This window comes from Gadus morhua, chromosome 1 (assembly GCF_902167405.1).
Source record: "Gadus morhua chromosome 1, gadMor3.0, whole genome shotgun sequence".
In the NCBI taxonomy this organism is placed as follows: domain Eukaryota; kingdom Metazoa; phylum Chordata; class Actinopteri; order Gadiformes; family Gadidae; genus Gadus; species Gadus morhua.
This window is the reverse complement of record NC_044048.1, coordinates 3,541,796-3,559,295: the sequence shown is the minus strand read 5'-3', so window position 1 is coordinate 3,559,295 and position 17,500 is coordinate 3,541,796. Positions and strand designations below refer to the sequence as shown.

Genomic DNA, 17,500 nt, shown 5'->3' with positions numbered 1-17,500 from the left:
TCAACACAGAGGTACCCCGCTAATCTAACACTCATTCGTAAAACACTTAGGGATCACCCTAACGTCTTACCATGCACTCATTCATAAAATGTGAAGTCAGAAGGAGATCGCTTTGGGAGCTGTAGTCTGTCATCGATGAGATGACACGTTTGCTTCTTTACTTTGAATTGTTGTTCCAATTATTTGCATCATTAGCATAATCTAGGTTTTCAGATTTTCTATGAAATGAGGCGCGCAGGCAACAAAAGAGATGCCATACCAAACCTATTGGGAAATAATTTTCTCAAAGTTGTAAGTAAAGATCACAGGGGTGGCCCACATAAGCTCCTTCGTGGGGCGGGATTTGTTCTGCCGCTGAGTGGATGATATCTGAAGAGATACAAGTGGGTTTTTAAAAAAAATTGCCCTTCAAAAACGGAATGATTTGGCCTATAATACAACAGAGAGAGCTCAAATCATTCCTCAACAATCGACCAAAGGCTCAACTATAGAAATGATATCAGCAGCGAAACTGAGAGATGTATTTTCCACCGGGGGAAAACAGACCTTCCCACCCAACCTCCATTCTCCTCCAGCGTGAAAAGCCTTGTCGGCAAAACACTAAATTGTGTGTGTCTTCAATTTTAACCACGTGGGACGAACACCTCCCCCCCCTACGCCCTCCCCCTCCCCCTCCTCCTTCCCCCACTAATGAGCCTAATGGCCTGCAGGTGCGGGGGGTGGGCCCGCTGAGCCGCCGGGGCTTCTACCTGGCCTTCCAGGACATCGGCGCCTGCATCGCGCTCACCTCTGTGCGCGTCTACTACAAGCACTGCGTGGGCGTCAGCCGCAACCTGGCCGTGTTCACGGACGTGGTGACGGGCGCCGACTCGTCCTCGCTGGTGGAGGTGCGCGGCCGCTGCGTGGACCACGCCGAGGAGCGCGACACGCCCAAGATGTACTGCAGCGCCGAGGGCGAGTGGCTGGTGCCCATCGGGAGGTGCGTGTGCTCCGCCGGCTTCGAGGAGCACAGGGAGTCTTGCGTGGGTGAGTAAAAGTCCCGGAGCCGAGTGTGTATAACCGTCGCTTTCCCAGAATGCTTTGCAGTGTGTTGTTGACTTGTTCAGCTTCAGGGGTTTAAGGACCACATAGCGGAGGCTGTGGGAAATGTTCTTTGGGTACGATCAGCTCAGTGTGGGAACCGGCGACGTAGAGCAGAACAGAAGTAGACATTGTGTTACGAGACGTGGCACCACAAGTGTTGCTCATCTCAGTGCGGTGCATGTTGTTTTGGAGATTGACGTGGAAGGAGGAGGGTTTGGAGAATGGGATGTTTGTGTTGCACGGGGGAAAGAAGTGGTGCGGTATGGTGAAGTCAGTGTCTGTGTTTGGCGACTTTGTATCAGAACCAACAAACGTGAGTCGTGGAGTACCACAAGGTTCGATCTTAAAACCGTCATTTAACCTCTACAAGCTCCCACAAGGGCAAATCAGCAAAATAACAATATTGACCATCTTTGCTCTGCCGATGGCACGCAAATCTATGTAGCGCAATTGTCAAATGACTCTCGGCCCATATATCTGCTGTGCCAGTGCATTGAGCCACCCAAGACTTAAAAATGCTGCTCACCAAAAATCCCTACATGGTTTAGGGTCAAAGTAAATAACTGATATGTTTCCACTACATATGCCCTTCTATACCACTAAGATCATCTGAGGCCAATCTGTTAATTATCCCAGAGTAAACACGAAAACATTGGAAAGCAGGATTTAGTTACTATGCAACAAATAGCTAGGATAAACTCCCTGAGGATTTAAGACTTGCCCCAAATCTGACCACTTTTAAAACAAGACTTTTATGTTTCCTTTAGCTTTCTGCTAAATCTTAAATACATTGCGTTTGTTTTATTTTGCATATCTATTTAATCTTATTTAACTTTGCCTCTTGTCTTTTAAGTATCTGTTTTATTTTATTGCTTCACTCTTTCTTATTTTATTATTTAGCTTTGTTGTATGTATTTATGACGATGTTACTATGTGAAGCACTTTGAGTCTGCCTTGTGTATGAAAAGTGCTGTATAAATAAAGTAGCCTTGCCTTTGCCTTGCTTTGTTGTACGTAAGAATCACTTATTCTTATGCATGACCAAAGCGATTGGTCAGGGGTGTCAATCGATCGACAGCATTTATTTTTGGATTACATTCAGCAGCTTTGCCAACCAATCAACGGAGGGTTGTTAATCACTTCAGCAGGGAGGCTGAATAGCTTCTTTGGCAAGAGCTAATGAATAATTCACTCATTTTAAATTGACTGGTTAATGATGTGAAATGAATCGGTCAAGTATAGTAGTTCTGCGCTTGGTCAAAAGCGTTGGTAAAGGTGGAAAATACCAAAGCTCTGTGTGTTTCTGCTTAGTTGAGTTCCTTTGTAGATGGAAGCCAGTCCCCCACTCTGAGATGTTGGTCGACAACTTGATGTTTGTTTCATTTTCTTTCTTTTTTTTCTCTTCTCCTCATTTGAATATTGTTCAATTCCTGATGGCTTGACCTCATTTGGGGGCCTTCGCATATTTCAGGTTGCCACGGGTTACATTAATTAAAATCTATTAATCACAGAGCGATGGGTAATTAAACGCTAAAAGCATTTTGTCAGCTGTACGAGGCCAATGAGACACGCAACACCGGTTCACCGGCTTCATCTCTCAGAAGAGACCACCCTGTACCCCCCCCCCCCCCCCACCCTGCTGTCTAGTCCTAATACCACGTTGATACACAAGCAGGCACGCACGCACACACACACACACACACACACACACACACACACACACACACACACACACACACACACACACACACACACACACACGCACACACACACACACGCACACGCAGGCACGTATAAACACATGCACGTGCACACCCACAGACACACGCACACTCAAGCTGGCATGCATAAACACATGCACACACACAAATGCACATGCCCACACGCAGACAGACACACGCACACTCACGCACAATCAGGTAGGCACGCGTAAACACACACGTACACACACAATCATAATTACAAATTTCAACAGTGTCATCAGACTCCAAACGAAAATCAACATTGTCCACCCTCTGTAGAAGTGTGTTTACGGGAGACAGTAGCAATGTGACAGCGTATGTATGTTTACCAATGTGGAGGGAAACATAATAATTAGTAAATATATTGCATGGCGATTTAATTTTTCATTAGCATACACTTTCAATCCAGGGCACGGATGTGTGTCTGTCTGTGTGTGTGTGTTTGTGTCTGTGTGTGTGTGTGTGTGGGGGGGGGGAACAACAGCCAAGGCTGGGAACGAACATTCTAAAGGGAGCTAGACATAGAGAGAGAAGTAGGGAAAGAGAAAGAGAGAGCAAGAGAGACAGAGCGTGAGAGAGAGATAGAAAGAGGGAGACAGAAAGAGAGAGAGATTGAGAGAGCGAGAGAGAAATAGAGGGAGACAGAGAGAGAGACAGAGAGAGAGAGAGAGAGAGAGAGAAATCGTGAGAGAGAGAAATAAAGGGAAACAGCGAGAGAGACGGTTCGTGAGAAAGAAAGAGAGAGAGCGAGAGAGAGAGAGAGACATATCGTGGGAGAGAGAAATAGAGGGAAACAGAGAGACTGAGATGGAGAGTGAGAGAGATGGAGGGGGAGAAACAGAGAGACGGAACGAGAGAGAGAGAGAGACGCAGTCACGGTCTGACGTCTTCTTCCTCCCTCGGCTTCTCCATCGGCGCGCCAAACTGGGTCGGCGTGCTGCTTTGCCCTTCGCCAAACCCAGCCACAGTCACGCACACCCAGCCAGCCCGCGTGGCACGGCTCGCTGGGGCAGAGACACAGCCGCTAGGAGCCGGGGAGACGGAAGTGCACGAGACCGGGGAGGGCAAAAAAAAAGAAAAGCCCATGCAGCTTGAGTGCTTAAAGACTCGTATGTGGGTGGGGCGGGGGAATGATTAAGATATGAATGTGTGTGCACGTTCCTGTCTGCCCGCGTGCAGGCAGGCGTGCACGTTTGAGTGTAGGTCTAAGTGATCCCCCCTCGGAGCCAGCAGCACGAGATGATTTGGGTGAGTGTGTGTGTGTGTGTGTGTGTGCGTGTGTGCGTGTGACACACCCCTAAAAGTGTGTGAGAGAGAGAGAGAGAGAGAGAGAGAGAGAGAGAGAGAGAGAGAGAGAGAGAGAGAGAGAGAGAGAGAGAGAGAGAGAGAGAGATGGGGTAGGGTAGGGTGGGGGGGAATACAAGTGGAGTAGTCGGCCAAATCCTTGTGTCCATTTGAGTTTACATCAAAACAGAGAGCGTGTGTGTGTGTGTGTGTGTGTGTGTGTGTGTGTGTTGCATGCGTGCCTGCAGGAGCCGGTGAAGAATGTACTAAAGTGCTCCCATACAGCAAGGACACACTGATAGGAGACACACACACTTAGGCTGGTCACATTAACTCAACTCAACTAGCCCACCCAACCCTGTCACAACACACCCACACACAGACCCACACATCCCGACGCACACACATTCACATACACTCACGCAAACACGCACAATGGAAAATACCCACGCATGCAGCTGGAACCTTGGACGCATGCACAAACATGCACGCTCTCACAAGCACACACACACATGCAGATGTAATACAGACACACATGCACACCAGTGCACACGCACATACAGCAGCGTAAATAAGAGGACGAAAGCTAGAGAGAGGAACAAAGAGCGATACGTGTCTTGCTCAGTCAAACATTTAGGTTAGTCGGCCTTCGGGCAATGCACCACGGCCTATTATCTAAATACACACACATATATCACATATATACACACTTCATAGACCAAGAGCCTGTCCTTTGAGGGCTAAACGTTAACGTGACCAAAGTAACAACTAACTGTCATTGATCACAGTGACAATTTAGGGCAGACCACATGACTATTGCTATACAATGTGTTTTATAAGATCTAATTAAGAGGCAAGGGTCTGTTTTGTGATGCAGTTAGGCTTTCTTAAGACACAAAAAGGCCCTTTGTCTTTTTTTGGGCCAAAAAACAAACTTCAAAATAAATACTAAACCGTTTACTTTTTCTACCTCTGAAGATTATTTATCATAATATTTGGTCCTTTTGCTTTATTCATTTTATTATTGTTGCTATTTCAAGCATCATTAGTGTTGCCAGCAGTTATTAGGTGGTGAGAAATAGAGAGAAATGGATGGCAAAACGGTCATTGATCTTGCGGCACAAATATGCAATTTTAGCGTGTCGATGTATCTCATTTTCACTTTAGTTTTAGGCAATGGGGCTTGTGGGCACTGCCGATGATTACACCGTCTCCAGGCTGCTTTCAGAGTTGACTCTGACCGATATAACCCAGTGTGAGAGAACTCTATTTCTGGAAGTGCTAATGAACAGAGGAGTGGATTAAGCTACCTGCTACAAAATCACTCCTAATTGCAATGCTATTGTTTTACGGGGACAACATAATTGCGTGCATTTCTTTTTCATGTCTATATCCATTGAATTATAGCTTCCCAAATAGAGTCTGATGAGAGTGCCTCTGTGTGCATGTGTGTGTGTGCTTGTATGTCTGTCTGTGTGTGGGTTTTTCTGTCTGTGTACTTAGGCTGGTTTGTTCCTGTGTGTGTGCTTGCATGTTTCTGCGTGTGCGTGTGTTTTTGTGTGTTTGTGTGTATGCAAAAGGCTGTTTGTGTTTGTGTGTTGTGCCCAGCCGTCTGTGAGCAGCCATGTCACCCGGTCGCGTGGCAGCTGGAAAGCAAACTTAATTTGTCCCGTCTTCCTCTTAAGCAGACAACAATTATTGGCTCCTCCAGTCACTAAGGTGCCGGTGGGATGTTCAGGTCCTCCTGTCTGCAAACTATCTTCTCTGTCACTCAGGCCCCGTCCACACGAAGCCGAAACCGTTCCGGTTTCAATCTATCCGGTTTCGGAGTATCTCCGTAAAGACGGAGTCAAGCGAAACAGGGTAGATCTGTAGAAACGCTGTAGTACACATGCCAGGCCCATAAGGGGCGCTGCTTCTGCTACAGATATCCAGAAGAAGATTAAATAAGAAGAGGCGAGCATGCGCATAATGCTCGCCTCTGCGAGGCTGCCCCCCGAACCACTAACAACACAAACAAACAGTCAGTCAACAGTCTCAATAAATAATGGCTTAGCAACCCGACAAGGGACATGATCTGCTGCAGAACGATTACAAGCCTGTAGTCCGCCATCATCTTTTTTGTTGCGAGTTCTGTGACTCCGTGGGCTTAACAGTCATTGGCTAGAGGGTCGAGGGGTGTGGCGATTACGTCATGGTTTACGGTTTCAGTCGGTTTCAGGCGTCCACACGAATCCAAAACGAAACCGGGTAGATTTGAAACCACCTCCGAGGGTGGTTTCAGAAGTATACGGTTTCGGTCAGCGGATTCACCGGAGAACCGTACAAGACCTTTGCGGTTTCGCCATGAAATCGGCTTCGTGTGGACGGGGCCTCAGTAAGAGGGAGAGGGTGAGTGAGAGACACACACACACGCACACACACACATACACACAAACACAATTAAACAAACTCAAACATACACACACTGATACAAACAAACACGCACAGATTGAGAGACAACAAGCTTGGCAAGTGTGAAGATGTGAATGGCATCTTCACTGTTTTAAACCATGTTTTAAAAGATGCACATACATATTCCTGTCCGGCTGTTAGCTGTGATAGTCTGCAGCTGTGGCTCATAGGCTAACTGAGCCACACCCATTCTGGTGCTCCTTGAGGCCACGTTTATACGTAGCAGGGTATTTATAGAAACAAATATTTCCCCCCCTCCGTTTTCAAAAATAACATTGTGCACACAACATCGTTTTCAAAAAAGTTGTCGTTTACATCAAAACGCATAAATACGCGGTCGAGCGCCATTATAACTATGCCAAACCTATGGGCGGCAGTGTAGGGAGAAGGATAAAGCCATGAAAGCCAATCAGAATCCTCAGAATCAACAACAATGAATAACACGAGCGTCTTCCTGTAACAAACAAACTGTAAACATAGGGCGCTCATACGACGTTAAGCATTTCCTGGCGCATAATGTGACGCTTCAGAACCTAAAACTCAGTTTCCCCCCGTTGACACGACAACACATAACCTGCGTTTACAGAAATCTCCACTTTGGCCGGAGTTTTTATAAAAACAGCGTTTTCGTGTAAATGAGAGGCCAAACCGCATGGAAATATCTACGTTTTTCCCTTCGTGTAAACAGGTCCTGAGAGGACCAGAGTTTTAGACTGGAGGGGCTTGAGTTGTGCAAGTGACTCGACGATTGCGCTATTTGTTTTGAGTAAAAATATGCTTTTTAATAACAACCATGTGCGTCGAGAAAGCTCTTTTTGACAGCAAGCTTAAAAAAACTGTGCGTGCGTGCGTGTGTGTGTGTGTGTGTGCATGTGTGTGCGGCTGAGAGGAAGATAAACCACGAGTGAGGACAGCAGGGAGATGGCGTGTACCTGCGAACGATAGAAAGCGATGAATAAAGAAATAGATAAAGGAAGACAGACTGAGGGGGGGGGGTATCGATGTGGGCCGCGGGGGCTGCGTGTGGGGGCGAGGTGTGACACCCACCACATAATGTGATCATTAACTGTCTGCGCGTCGCGGAGGAGGGGAGAGCCAGGCACGGCCAGCGGGCGACAGGATTCCATTCTCCTCCCTTGACTCATGGATTTATTTAACCGCACAGTCGACGAGACACGAGGGCGGAGGACTTTGGAGTGTGACCTGATCTCTCTGGCCTCACTCCCCCATTCACACTCTCCCCTCCCTCACTCTTTGTTTTCGCTCCGCTCAGTCCCTCCCCCCCCTCCCCCCCCCAGTCTCTCTCTGTTTTCCCTCCTCTCACTCTGACTGTCACTTCCCCTCAACCCTCAAGTGGTCCGGGTTTTTTTTTCTCAATCCAACTGTTCACACATGCTAAGCATGTGGCCACATAGTGGCGCACGCCCCCAAAGCTGTGTGTGGCTTTTAACAGTCGGAAAACACACACTCACCTACACACTCATGCGGACACACGCACACACCCAAGTAAAGAAATGCACGCACAGAGAGATAAAGACTTGCATGCACGGACTCACAAACACACAAATACACACGCACACAAACACACACACACACACTCACACACACATAAATACATGCAGGCACGCACTTAAACACACATACACACACTCACAGATAAAGACATGCATGCACGCACACACACAAACACACACACACACACAGATAAAGACTTGCATCCACACGCACACACACACACACACACACACACACACACACACACACACACACACACACACACTCACTCACACTTGCACCTTTGCTCATGCATGGTGCGGCCCCGTTTGACAGGGTGGGGGCCCCCTGTCGTTCAGGGCTCCCAGAGGGGCCGAGGGCCGTGACAGGTGAAACATCAGCTGAGGAAGGTCAGTCAAAGTCAAAGGGAGATGGCTCATCCGGATCCACTGGAGCCTCTAAAGACCAGGGGCCCACAAGGGCCCACAGGGGCCACAGGAGCCCACAGGGGGCCACGGTCAGAGTCTGGAGGAACGCTTGGCAAGGAGAAATCCAGATTCACGTTGATTCATTCAGCGGATCCAGAGCTTTGATCCAATGTGTCAAATCAAAGCCCGTCAGAATTGGAGAAAGAAAAATAACATTTAGTATGAGGGGAAAGCACATTTTATTTCTTGTAGGAATTTATAAATGCTGACATTAACCTGTAAATGATTTTTCATTTACAGGTAATAATAGATTTTTAAATTTATTATTTTTCAGATTGCACTTCGTTTTAATGTTTTAACTGCAGTTTCTAAATGGACGATTCTAAAGTAGAGCAGGAGTTTCACACACAGAGTTGTAGACAGCTGTATTTATTTGATAGATTCATAAAGAACTGTAATTCTAAAACATTTGTGTCCGTCCCATTATTAGTGTCTGTCCCAACATGGTGGTGCCTTACCAATGTAGTGCCATCAACGTGGTGGCAGTATGACTACCGGCACCACATCGCTGCTATTTATAAATCTATTCCACATAGATTATATTCAATATGCTGAACTCTTTATCTTTTCTCATGTGCCATCCCAAGATCTGTCATTATCGTAGATTGCAGGGGACCCATCTGCACATTTCATTTGAGGAAGTTATTAGGAAAGAACTGTCCTCATCAAAAGGCGATTATTTCTATCATTAGGGCTGCATATTGTTATGATACGCCATGCTCTTAGGGGCAGGGCTTACCCAGACATTGTTTATTGTGATGGGCTGCATGGTGCAGGGAGAGAGCTGATAATGAAGACGGTAAGCTAAGTGATTCAGAGCTGGGGCTGGTAGGGGACACGTGATTGGCTGAGGTCTTCATTATTCCCGTCTGGTTGACCACTTGAGTGTAACACGATGTCGGTAATTGCTGTCAGGACCAACTTGTATCCGGGGCCGATATTGCAGATGAAGGCAACTCGACTCAAATCCCTCCCCGGAGAGAGAAAGAGGGGAACTAAGTAGAAAAGTGAAATGATAAAATTAGCACCACATCATTTTTGGCACATTTCGTATGCGGCTAGTAATCAACAAGGTGTGTGTTACTGAGGCAACACAAGGTGTGTGTTACCGAGACGACGCAGAGACACCCTGTTAGCCCGACAGCCTCCACGAGGAGGCACAAACACACACACACACAAAAAAACACGCAAACGCACTCACACACACACACACACACACGCACACGCAAATGCAAACACACTGATATCAATCTTTCCCAGCTCTTTACACACACACACACACACACACACGCCTGCGCACCTACAGATGCACACACACACACTGATATCAATCTTTCCCACCATTTTTTTTACACACACACTCACACACACACAATGATTATCTTTACCAGCTATTTTTTAATACATGCACACACCCACTAACACACATACACACGCACACACACATACACACACACACACACACACACACACACACATCATGGACGCTAATCTCTTTATATGGCATTTCCTTTGAGATTCCTATCAACCAATTTAAACTCTGCTGAGTGTGGCGCCCGAACAGTGTGCCGTGTTTACCAGCTAATTGAAATGTCCCTGATTAAAGAAGAGGAGGAAGGCAAACATACATTCTGACAACACCATTCAAACGCTACAGCGATCGCCCAAATCAAACACACAAACAAACACACACACAGTCATGTTTACAGACACTCACATGGGCAGGCTTGCCGATGTACACACACACTTCAGGTGATTAACCATGCCTGGGACCGGTTCCAAAAGACCCCATTTATTCACAATGTGCCTCGTATGTAAAATCTGAATTGGAACTGCGCATTTTCTCTTCCAGATAAAAACATTGGAGTGAATCCAGTTTAGTAGCCGTGACAACCCCTGCCCTGAACCTAATCTGGTGGCTCGCAGCCGATGTCTGAATCACCCGGCAGTGCCTGCGGTATCTCGGCAGCAAGGCCCTGTAGCGCACATCCCATTGGTGGAGGAGTCGGCTGGAAACAAGCTCTGATTCAATCAATTCAATTATTGTTCTTTTATTTATCTAACTTTAAAACCTTCCTGAACGCACACCTCCAAAGTCCCCTCATCTCTCCTGGTGACGAACCATGCAAGGCTGATTCCATCTCCTCATCTTGATTGTGTGCTGAAGGAGGATTGTGATTGGTCACCTAATGGGAGGCCGAGAGAAGGCGACACTGGGAGGATGGGGGCAGAGTGGGAGGAGGAGGAGATAGGTGGAAAAAGAAAGACAAGAAAATAAAGAAAGATTGGTATTGGTGTGGGACAGGAAAGAGTGTGCTGGAGAGCGAGCAAGGCCGCCATATGAAAGAAAGGTAGAGAGGGAGAGAGAGAGACAGAATGAATCATATCTCGGCGGGACACGGCACTGTTGTGTCACTCAAGCTTTCCCTTCCCTCTCTGTTGTGATTGGCCACAGTCCTGTCTCCGTGGTAGGGGTTGAGTGACACCCATGAGCACGCACACACACACACACACACACACACACACACACACACACACACACACACACACACACACACACACACACACACACACACACACACACACACACACACCACATAAACACAAACAGTAAAGGTGATTTATGTGTGTGCAGCATTTGTGGAGAAGCCTATAGAGAGTGTTTATTGGCACAACAATAATGTCTCTCAAACACCCTCTTACAATTACAGTGTAATACATAAAATAAACACTTCAAGTTGACATTTTAACACACCAGGCAATGCTACCTGAATATGACATAAGCCGGTTCTGAGAGATTTAGAAAACCTGAAACAAGGCAGAGATGAGCGACAAATCCCTCAAATAAACCAGGCCGCACAATCTATCGGAGACAAAAATATGTTCTTTCTGGTCTATGAGCAGTTTGAATGTTTGGTAAACACACAAACACACTCACAAACACACACACCAACTCAACAGACAAAAAACGCACCCACACACAATGACGCAATGCATACAATTACACACACACACACGCACACACACACACACGCACACACACACACACATACACACACACCTCGACCCAAGACGAAGAAACATACTTGCACAAACCCACACACACAGACACGCACACACACGCACACACATACACACACTCACTCACTCACATGCACAGACATACACCCAAACATGCACATACACACACACACACACACACATCCGCACAGACATACATGCACAGACACACATACAAACACACAAACACACACACACACACACACACAAATATACACACATTCACACACGCACATCCCCCTTCTCAACACACTCACACTGACACACACACACACACACACGGCCCGACTCAACACTCGGCCAATCCGTTTAATCTGGTGAATTATTGATGGGTGCGGCATAGCGTGACACCCCCGGCCTGCAGAAGGCACGGCGGTCAGAGTGCAGAGCCTCTCTGAGCTATTAGCGGTGACAGTAAAAAGACAGGCGACATGATAACACATCCAATGGCCGCTGTCAGCCGTCCGCCTGCAGGGATCCCACCACTCCTCCCAATGATTTCCTGCCTCTGCCTCTTCTTGTGGAGTTAAACTGATGGACATGTGGTGGTGGGGATGGTGGCATGTTTACCGCACACACCCGTGAATTCTGCATGGCCATATCCGTGGCTTTTAGGTGTGTGTGTGTGTGTGTGTGTGTGTGTGTGTGTGTGTGTGTGTGTGTGTGTGTGTGTGTGTGTGTGTGTGTGTGTGTGTGTGTGTGTGTGTGTGTGTGTGTGTGTGTGTGTGTGTGTTGATGCTGGTGATTCAGATTGCAGAGTGTAACATTTCAACTAAAGCTAGTAGCTTAGAATAACCTTTAAATATCTGTTGTCAATGATGAACGTTAGTTATTCCAACGAGGACATAAATGAAATCACATCTTATCACAGATATATTCTACAAATAAAAATGTTTTGGTTGACCACTTGAGTGTCAGGCCAGCCCAGCCACACTAGCTCGTATCACTTGGTGGCACAGACAGTTTGAGTGGGGAGAACACTGTTATTGTTATTTGTTCATTAATTCTAAAAGTCTTGCGCCCGCTTACTGGGAGGGCTTTCTCTTAATGCATGTCGACTTTAATCCCTGCATAATGCATCATTTGAGTAACTACTTTCATAAAAACATGTAAACCATACCATGCACTGAGCGGGATTTCAACACCAGCAATATCTTTCATTCTGTCTTGCAATCTTTCTTTAGTTCTTTCTTTCTTGTAAATTAGAGCAAACAATCAGAAAGTTTTGATTCAGCTCATTATCAGCTTGAAGCTTTAACTTTGTGTGTACAGGCTCTGCTCATCAGATATTCTTATCTCACCCAATTAAATAAACTCTATTCCTGGGTACATTCATTTATAGATTTGTGTGTGTTTGTTGGAAAGGATGTGGAATAGTATTTTGACCAATGAGATGTGCCAAAAGATTCCAAACTAATTGCGTTACCAGGTGGTTGTTCTCATCTCAGATGTGTGGTGGGTGAATCCTTCTGTAGAATCATTTCTTACTTCTTTGAGTCATTGAATAAAGATTGCTGAATTTTTTTTCCTCCTTTGAAAGCAATCATCTATCGTCCCTGTCGATTGGATCTGAGATTCATTTGCTGTATTTTGCCTGTCAATATTACAAATTTTACATCAACGTTCCGATAATATAATAGAAAATACAATATAGCTCATCATACAATTGTGGGGGTAATAAAAATTCGAAAAAATTTAAAATACCATTACACACACACACACAAGCTGTTGAAAAAGCCGTTAAAGCCTTATTTTAGAGGTGCGTCCGCTGTTTTACCCTCGGCCTCCCTTAATCACCCACCCACACACACACACACACACACACACACACACACACACACACACACACACACACACACACACACACACACACACACACAACCACAATAGCACAGGCACACACAACCACAATAGCACAGGCTCACACACACACCCATGCACCCACCCCCCCCCACCCCCCGACACACTCACACTTGCCTCAGACAGAGTTTAATGGTGACAGCCATTCAATCGGATAATTAACATCCGTTTTAATGCTCATTAGCCAGGGTGCATTTGTCTCGTTTGATTTTGTAATTACCAGTTGTGTGTTGTGTTTCTGTGCTTCTTCACGAAAGAGAAAGTGTGCGATGTTCTTGTTGGGACGGCTTAATCAATGCCATTGATTTGATCCCAGCGGGAGAGGCTGGCTCTGCCTTCTGACCATATTATTTCTGTCTCTGCCGCCCCTTTGACGGTCACCGGGGGAGGAGAAATTAGCTCATCGACAACCGGGCGGGAGACACACGCCCCCAAAATCCACTACTATGCATACAATCGCAGTGTGCTGTTAGGTCTGTGCACACACACACACACACACACACACACACACACACACACACACACACACACACACACACACACACACACACACACACACACACACACACCGAGGGCCAATAAATCTTGCTCGCTCCCCACTTAGCAGCCACACTTTTCATTTGTTCCGTCTCAACGAGGTCATTCCATCATGTGCTAAATGAGGGTGTAAATGTGACCACGAGCCCAGGCGCTGCTGTGCAGGGGGACCCCCCAGCGACCCACTGGGACCCACCACTGCTTTTCTGCTTGGTCAGGTCCAACTCTTCATTCCCCCCCTCTGCATGGTGGAGGGGGGGGGGGGGGGGGGGGGGGGTTGGTATTCAGAATACCTACAAACGTCCCTTGTATTTTTAGGATGGTTGCGGGGGGTGTGTGGGGGAGAAGCTCTCCTGTGGTGCAGCGTGGTGTGGGTGCGTTCACATCCATTCATCTTGTTGGTGGCCGACGAGGACTGTTCTGATTGTGAAAGCGCGCCCCTCTTTCCTGCATCCATTCCTCATCTCTTGCGTTTAGCCTGTCAGGTTCAAAATGCCAGGGCCGTCGAGCTGGGCGCGTGATGAACGGCCGTATAACTGCAGCTAAATGATTACAGTAAAGGATGCTCTCCCTGCGTTGCAGTGTGTGTGTGTGTGTGTGTGTGGGGGGGGGAGTTTGTACCTTTTGGGGGGCAATTTTTGCATAAGCCACCTGCGTCTTGTGGTTCCTGCGCGGCAGGTTATAGCGCGAGTGAGTGTGTGCACGGGCGTGTGTGCGTGAGCATGTGGGTGCGTCAGCGTTTGATTGAGTGAGCGTGTGTGTGTGTGAGCGTGTGCGTGTGCGTGAGCGCGTGTGTGCGTGTGGGCGTGTGCGTGTGCTGAGGGAGGCAGCTATCTGGATTAGCGTGCAGGAGTGGGGCCGGGGCGCGGTGCTGGTGCAGGCGGAGGCGGCGGGTGTGGTGGGGTGGGGCAACGCGAGCTGGATCGCGAGTGTCCCCGTTTCTCGCAGCTGATCTGGCAGACACACTCATCCATCACGGGGACAGCTTCAGCAGCTCGTTAGTGGCCTTATGCGCTCCCCCGAGGGAAGGGGTCGGTGTGGGGGGGGGGAGGAAGGGGGAGGAGGGGGGAGGAAGCGAGAGCGCAGAGCGAGAGCCGCTTCCTCCTTCCATCGCTAACTTTGTCACCTGATTTGCGTTGAGTTTTGTTGGGTGTTTCTTTTTTATTTCGGGGAGGGGGGTGTTGTTTTTGCGAGGTCAGCGACAGAGTAAATAAGTGAGAAATATCAGCTCTATTTGTCTCTCTGGGGAGTGTACGCATATGTGCCGGCTTTTCTTCACTGCGGGAGAATTTGTTTGACCGTATAATAGCGTACAGTATGGAAACTCGAGGGATGGCATGTTGAATGAGGAAATCATTCATTTGATGATTTATTACTGAAATCATTCCGTCTGGCCAGAAGGCAGGCATCAGAAACTTTTTGCATTTTTAAGAGTTTCACAAATGAAAAATGACATTATCTGAAAATAAAACTGTAAACATCAATTAAGCCCAGTGCATCATTCTGATTGTGCATTTGATACATTTGTTAACTTGCCACTCTTACTTGTGTGTTTTCCGTCCCAACACTGCAAGGGTTTAAAGCATACAGAATGTTGTTTAAAGTCGGTTGATTGTTTGTTATTGTCTTAATATTTAACCATCATTTGCACTCAAAGTAAAATCCAAGCAATTCCGTTTCCAAGATACACAAAATACCCATATATATTTACATCAATATGTAGAGATTAGCGGCCTAGAGGCTGTTACAGCAAAAACAAAAGGAATACCAACAAAGAAGTAGAAAAGATATCAATCCTTTCTCTAACCATTCCTCAGGGACTCTGTTTTCATTACTTTGTTGGGCTCGCGTTAACAACAAACATCATTGATCAGGCACCCTTCTGTACAGGTGGAGCCCCAGCGATGTTGCCCATTAGCCGGTGATATCGTGTATCTGTCATCGCCAGCAATACATTCTACCTTGACCTCAACGACACGACAAATGTATAAAGTAGCCACTGGGTAACATCTCTCCAGCTTCCCAGACTTATTCACCACTCTCTCCCTCTCCCTCTCTCTCTCTCTCTCTCTCTCTCTCTCTCTCTCTCTCCTCTCTCTCTCTCTCTCTCTCTCTCCTCTCCCTCTCTCTCTCTCTCTCTCTCTCTCTCTCTCTCTCTCTCTCTCTCTCTCTCTCTCTCTCTTTCTCTCTCTCTTTGTGCAGTGTTTTTATTTACCTGCTCATACAGGGAATAAATCAAGGTCACATACAATGCAGCGCGCGGCTATTAAGATTCATTGTAATGCAAATTCTCCAGCAGAGGCTCGCGCGGCGCTGACAGCCGCTGACACTCCCGACAATATGCAAAGAGTGCGCACGCCTGAGACCTACCTACCAGAGGTGGACAAGCACTTACACAAGCAGGCAAACACACACACACACCACACACACACACACTCACACTCACACACAGAAGGCACACACACAGAAGCAGGCACACACACACATACACACACACAAAAGCAGGCAAACACACACACACACACACACAAAACCACACACACACTAGACGAGCAAACATGAAGCAACATGTGCACTGTTCAAACAGTTTTACTCTAATAGAGTCTCTCTCGCCCTCTCTCTCTCTCTCCATACCTCTTTCTCTCTCTTTTTTGCATTTCTCGTCCGTTTATTGTGCGCCCTCTGTCCATACGTACTATTTACCTGCATAAATATTGTGAACTATTACATTTGCTACTATGGTATTATTTAGTACGGCCAAATTCTAGCAGACATTGTATTTCTGAAAGTAAAGTGAAGTTAGTGTAGAGACAAGGGCTGGCTGCTGACTGTAGGAGATTTAACGTACACGCCTGTGCTACCTTTGTATAGATTTGGGTCATTTTTGCTCATGAAATTCTATAGCTCTGTAGACGATTTTTGAATTCTCCTTCCTAAAGCCCCACCCATACGTGCTGCATCACCTCCTCTCCCCAGTCTGCCCCTGGCTGCCACCCCCCCCCCCCCACTAGCACCCTGACCGCCCACCCCTCACTTAACTGATAACGTCTGCATAACGTGTTTTTCTTTTTTTTCTGCAAAAGTGTGACTTTTGAAATGTCTATGTGCGTGTGTGTGTGTGTGTGTGTGTGTGTGTGTGTGTGTGTGTGTGTGTGTGTGTGTGTGTGTGTGTGTGTGTGTGTGTGTGTGTGTGTGTTTGTGTCCCTGTTAAACTGGTGGATGTGTCAGTGAGACTTCAAAGGGCCGTCTCTCCGCCATGAACCAGTTGTTTTTCTACCATGTTTATCGCGACCCGCTTTTCAACTCGGGGGTTTTAACTGGAGAAAAATTAAAAAATAAAAAGCAGGGGATTAGCCGGATGAGGCAGAGACGGAAAACAGTCTGGGATAAATACTGCAACCTCAAATAGTTTGTTTCTGTATGGAGGTTCCTGTGGGGGCTCCTGCCGAGAAACACAGATAACACTGCTGCCCTCACATCTGTTCCATCACACACTGA

At 46.9% G+C, this 17,500-nt stretch overlaps 1 protein-coding gene across 2 annotated transcripts in view; it reads left to right on the top strand.

The window, feature by feature from the left end:
- Nucleotides 1-17,500, top strand: part of epha8 (eph receptor A8) — an 87,763-nt gene that overhangs the window by 42,137 nt on the left and 28,126 nt on the right. For both annotated transcript variants that reach the window (XM_030364609.1, XM_030364619.1), the window contains exons 5-6: nucleotides 1-11; nucleotides 711-1,026. The exon at nucleotides 1-11 is cut by the window's left edge and continues 139 nt beyond it. In XM_030364609.1, coding sequence (XP_030220469.1) covers nucleotides 1-11; nucleotides 711-1,026 — 327 coding nt within the window. The remainder of the gene's footprint in view (nucleotides 12-710; nucleotides 1,027-17,500) is intronic.